Raw genomic sequence first — 5,002 nt, forward strand, 5'->3', positions numbered from 1 at the left:
TGTTCAACAGTGTATGTTGGTTCTTGTGTTCTCATTCCGTAACAGGATAGTCCAGTTGTGTACCCAGATTTTATCAGCTTAGAACCCAGGATTTTACCATTCTTACCGGACTCGAACAAGCAACAAAACCGAAAACAGAGAAAGCACCTAAACTGTAAGAAGATAAAGCTTCATCAGACCACACAAATGCACAGCGAGCCATGCCAAATTCCGCCAAGTACACAAATGGAACCCAACCATACATGTCTAAATCATCCACACTAACACGCGGTTTTATCATCCTCCAGCACAGGATTTTACCATCCCCGAACAGGAGATTTTATCATCTCCAATTACATGTCCACCCCGAACACGAGATTTTACCATCGTCAATTACATGTCCATTCATGCATCAGGAGTTGGCATTTTGATATCTTGTGGTATTGCCGTGACTGATGCATTTAGCTCATGATAGAGTAAGTATAATAGAATATTACTCCTTAGCACATCACTTCCTGTCTGCATTTTTCAGAGAAACAAGGAAAATCATGTTAGATGGTTTGCCAAATCAATTAATGAGCTGTAAATTGGCAAACAAATTACCTGTTCCAAGTAACAAGACCGATGCTTGCCGCCATCCGCATCATACAGCTTCGAGAACATCATGACAAAGAACGCGCAGTCATTGCTTCCAGGTTCTTGAGTAGATACATATACATATGGAAAGCCCCATTCATAAAATGGTTTCATTTTATTTTCTGTAAAAATCTGCAGCGCATCATAAAGCCCCGTCCGTATCTTAGAGTTGAATCTTTTGTGGTAAGCCGTCTTTTCAGGCTTCGTACAATTGAGGGAGTCCAATATATCGATTTGTTCTGAGCTGTAGTTGACAACATATAAAGTCTAATGCTTCTCATAGCAGACGGGCAAAAAAATCTGTACAGAAAAAAAAACATACCGTGTAAGAATATTGAACAAGGGCTTTCAAATACATCTCTGGCATTCAAAATTTGCTCGCTTGTGTACTTACTTGTCTGCAATTCAAAAATTGTTCGGCCTTGTAATGTGATTCGAGTTCTGCAACAACCACTTTGATGTATGCACAATTCTTATCCTTACGGTACTCCTTCTTACGCAACAACAATTCCTGTGATGAGAAGATTAAAGCAACATTATAAGTGCACAGAAAAAAATCAATGAGATGATTAAAGCAACATTGCACAGAAAATTTTCACTTACAGAAATTTTAGGATCCAGGAAAAGCCTGTAACCTGAATACTCTGGTCCTAAAGAATTGTCATCCTTCATGAGACACTTCATGTAGAATGATACTACCGTGTCTTCACACAATGTTTTGCTTTCAAAGCTCTTGGTAATATCTGCTCCAGATAGCTGCCAGATATCCGCAATAGTAGTCCCCATTCCTCCCGGAGGACTAATGAAGGTATGATTGGTATTGGAAATCGAAATAAATGATTATCAGTGCAAGTTTCAAGAACTACTCAACTAAAAGCAACAGCTACAGGCAAAGAATGTACCTCTGGTACTTTTCGTTGTTAATTATATTTTTCAACACTACCAGTGCTTCACCCACAGGTGGTTCTTGGGTCCCAGTACCCTCCTTTTTGAAAGGGGAGATCAGCGGGGAGGTTCCTTTATATTTATCAGTTTTCGCCAGTGGCACTCCCAGGAACTTGGTTGCGTTATATGACTTCTTCTTTTTTGGTTTCCCTGCATTTCCAGGCCTGTTCTTCCTACTCTTATCACGTGCATTCTGATCATCACCCTCTGCGTCACCAGGTGCATTCTGATCATCACCCTCTGCGTCACTTGCATCCCCATCATCTTCATCACTTGATCCATCCACATCATCTGAATCCCCATCTTCTTCACCGTTTGATTTTTCCTCATCACCTTCACCATTTGGTTTTTCCTCACCATTTGGGTTTTCCTCACTCACTTCCGCCTGTTCAAGTTTAGAACAATTGTGTTAGTTTTCTAATAGTATTAGTGACTCTGCAAATGTGTTGATGGCAATAGTAAACATACGCTGCTCTTCTGAGCCAGCTTTGCTTTCTTGCTATTTCTTTCATCTCCATCTTCTAGGCTCCTCTTCGTTGAATCCCCCTTTGTAAAGCTTTCCTTGGGAGTTTTATTATCTTGGTGCTCAAGGAGGATCCTTGCAACTTGTTGGTGGCACCTGAGCACTGCATCCTGCATTTTTATCATAAAAGCCTGTTAGATGAGCCATTGGCACAATCAACAGCGTTCCAAAAGAGAAATATGATAGAACTGCCAAATAGACCGTGGGGGCGGTCTGTACCCCACCGGTCGAGTTTTTTTAAATATGATACAACTGTGCAGTCACCGAAGCTTGTGATTGTGGAATGTTAAAGTACTAGTTACAGAAAAGGCACAGGACTAACCACATCAATGTTGCTGAAATTTTTATCCTCAAATCCCAATATGTACAGAAGCATATGATAACCATAATCATTTCTGCAAAAATAATGATGTGAGCACGAATTGAGGTATGAAATTAGCAAATAGCTGAAAATTTTTACAGGTTTGTTTGCTTTTGAACATTTGGTGTTGAAATCTCTCTGTCAGCTTTTAAACTAAGATGCTCTTTCAATGAGCTTATCTGCAAGACGGATATGGGTCAGTGGAGGCAGCTAAGGGTGTAACGAAACAGCTTCATATATTCTCGTTGCAAGGCATTTTAAGTTGAAAAAAAATGTAACCAATGTCCAGTGATAATCTTGAAGGTTATCATATAGGGAATCAAGTACAGTTATAACTTCTGTCCGAAGTTCCACCACAACCAATGTCCAGTGATCACCTCGAAGGACAGGGACAAAAATCTACAAAAAAAATGAACCAACCAAATTATGGTGAAATACAAATACAAATACAAATACAAATAAATAGAAAGGAAAAAAGTACAAACAATGTTGTATTCCTTTAAAACTTCTTCTGTAATCTCTCTTTCGATATAATGTGCTCTTATTTGCCTCTTTAACAATTGATCCTAGAAAAAAAACACCATGGTGAAATTAGATCACTAAACAGCACATTTAGAAAGCAGTAGCAGTAGCAGTAAAATCAGGCACCCAGAACGATAAAATCACATTTAGAAAGCAGCAGTAGTGCTAATTGGTACTTACAACAGCACATTGAGAAAGCATCTTCTTGTTATTCCATTCTTGGTTCCATATGTGGCAGAGAGCATCCACAATAAAGTTGGATAAGTGACCATGTGGTTCGAGGGATTTAATGAAATATAACTCACAAATATGATGGTCCTCTATGTCCACTACAATCTTTTCTTTCATCAAATTGATCAATTCTTCATCTTGAATTTTGGCCTTCTGTATGATATGCTTGTAGATCTCAGACAAGCTACAATGTTCTGCCACAATCTTCTTTAAGTCTTCATTATGCTGTAGCCGGAGGTTCTGTATTTTTTGAAATTCTGTCATCATAGCAAATCGATGACACCTCATTTTGTTGTCCAGCTCTCTAGAGAGAATATTCCCCTCATTGCCCCCACATTCCTCGACCAAAACTTGAACCGATGGAAAATTAAAGACTATTGAGTCTCCTGTCACCTGAAAGGCCAAGGGAATAAATAAAAATGACCGATAGCATTGATTTTAATGGATTTATATACACTAATCTAAAGTAGGGATTTGTCCTAACCGGTTGAATTCTTGAAGTAGCTTTCCTGACCATGGAGGGTTTGGGCTTGGGCTTGGGCTTGGCCTTACCCTTGCCCTTGCCCTTGCCCTTGTCCATTGAAACCTCAGGCACACTGTCCTTGACCTCAGGCACACTGTCCTCGACCTCAGCCACATTGACCTTGAGCTCGTCAACCTAAAAGGCCACCAACGTAAAGACAATATTTTTTTTAATATTCCAATTCTGGAGTAGAAGCATGTTTGTTGGTGCACTTACCCTTTCTGCGATATTCACTTCTTTCGATACTTTAAGTAGCAGTTCCTTAATTTCTTTTTCACCATAAAAATCAATGCGTGGAGGATCTCTTGAATTATCTTCCGGCAGAAAATTATCAAGGAAACGTATCTGTCAAGCACAATTTACCATTAAACACAAAAAATATTGTTTGTAAAAGAAACTGCTTTAAAGATGCTCGCTTACCAACAACACAACTGTGCAACCCTCGATTGTGGCCTTTACTTTATTTTCCTTTTTCTGCCAGGTAGACACTTTATCCTTGAGATCCTTACAGATCAAATGGCACCAGTTCAAGTTGCGCATCAGTTCAAAGTTAGAGCACATCTATGCGGTCCTTGGAATGACATAATTGCTCAGTGTTGGCAGCAGCAAGCTGGTGACCAAAACACAGAAGAACAAATAGACTTGCTTATCTGTATCCTCCTTGCTTTTTCTTATGTAGTCGATGACATGCTCGATTTTGATCTTTTTATCAATTCGATATTTGACTGCCCCATTTTTTGTCTGTTTAACTCTATGCAGCACGTTATAACCTTGATCTATCAGCTCATTGCAAAGATTGTCGTACGGTGCTCTATGATCTTTTGGCTTACCAAGGTTATGTTCCTTCCCATTTCCAACAGGGACACCAAGTACACTACCCATCCCCTGTGCTGTGACATCTATTAAACTGTGTTCCGAAACACGAATGATAAATGATTCATCATTCGAGCTAATGTCGGATAACAACATCAGAAACATGATTCCTTCTCTGGTACCAAGTCTCTTCAATTTTAAGTTCAACATGTTACCGAAACCAATGTCTGTCACTTTCCTTTTTGCTTGTGGTGTTAGAGCTTCAGTTGCCGCCATAACATCACCAGGTACACATCTCGATGGTACTAAAAAGGGCAATAGCACTAGAACGACGAGATGTGTACCTGGTGATGTTATGGCGACAGCTGAAGCTCTAACACCACAAGCAAAAAGGAAAGTGACAGACATTGGTTTCGGTAACATGTTGAACTTAAAATTGAAGAGACTTGGTACCAGAGAAGGAATCATG

At 39.6% G+C, this 5,002-nt stretch overlaps 2 protein-coding genes across 2 annotated transcripts; both read right to left on the reverse strand.

Moving 5' to 3' along the window:
• Positions 1–882: 882 nt before the first annotated feature.
• LOC136468446 (uncharacterized) lies at positions 883–2,199 on the reverse strand. Its single transcript, XM_066467020.1, has 5 exons — positions 2,029–2,199; positions 1,518–1,945; positions 1,219–1,414; positions 1,010–1,126; positions 883–915 (listed from the first exon to the last, which is right to left on the reverse strand). The coding sequence occupies exons 1-5, from the start codon at positions 2,197–2,199 to the stop codon at positions 883–885; spliced, it is 945 nt and encodes a 314-aa protein (XP_066323117.1).
• A 296-nt stretch (positions 2,200–2,495) lies between these two features.
• LOC136470934 (uncharacterized) lies at positions 2,496–3,577 on the reverse strand. Its single transcript, XM_066468661.1, has 4 exons — positions 3,147–3,577; positions 2,930–3,010; positions 2,724–2,843; positions 2,496–2,623 (listed from the first exon to the last, which is right to left on the reverse strand). The coding sequence occupies exons 1-4, from the start codon at positions 3,483–3,485 to the stop codon at positions 2,540–2,542; spliced, it is 624 nt and encodes a 207-aa protein (XP_066324758.1). The 5' UTR covers positions 3,486–3,577; the 3' UTR covers positions 2,496–2,539.
• Between the last annotated feature and the right edge of the window lie 1,425 nt (positions 3,578–5,002).

The sequence above is a fragment of the Miscanthus floridulus genome, chromosome 8 (assembly GCF_019320115.1).
Source record: "Miscanthus floridulus cultivar M001 chromosome 8, ASM1932011v1, whole genome shotgun sequence".
Lineage (NCBI taxonomy): Eukaryota > Viridiplantae > Streptophyta > Magnoliopsida > Poales > Poaceae > Miscanthus > Miscanthus floridulus.

What these genes read in the sequence shown, in the direction of transcription:
- LOC136468446 (XM_066467020.1), bottom strand. Translation starts at nt 2,199, where the DNA reads ATGCAGGATGCAGTGCTCAGGTGCCACCAACAAGTTGCAAGGATCCTC. An exon ending in TCCTGGATCCTAAAATTTCT is followed by an intron (nt 1,127 to 1,218) that starts GTAAGTGAAAAT and finishes TTCTCATCACAG; the next exon opens with GAATTGTTGTTGCGTAAGAA. An exon ending in AATTTTTGAATTGCAGACAA is followed by an intron (nt 916 to 1,009) that starts GTAAGTACACAA and finishes TTTTCTGTACAG; the next exon opens with ATTTTTTTGCCCGTCTGCTA.
- LOC136470934 (XM_066468661.1), bottom strand. Translation starts at nt 3,485, where the DNA reads ATGAGGTGTCATCGATTTGCTATGATGACAGAATTTCAAAAAATACAG. An exon ending in TTTTAAAGGAATACAACATT is followed by an intron (nt 2,844 to 2,929) that starts GTTTGTACTTTT and finishes TTTTTTTTGTAG; the next exon opens with ATTTTTGTCCCTGTCCTTCG. An exon ending in AAGATTATCACTGGACATTG is followed by an intron (nt 2,624 to 2,723) that starts GTTACATTTTTT and finishes TCCGTCTTGCAG; the next exon opens with ATAAGCTCATTGAAAGAGCA.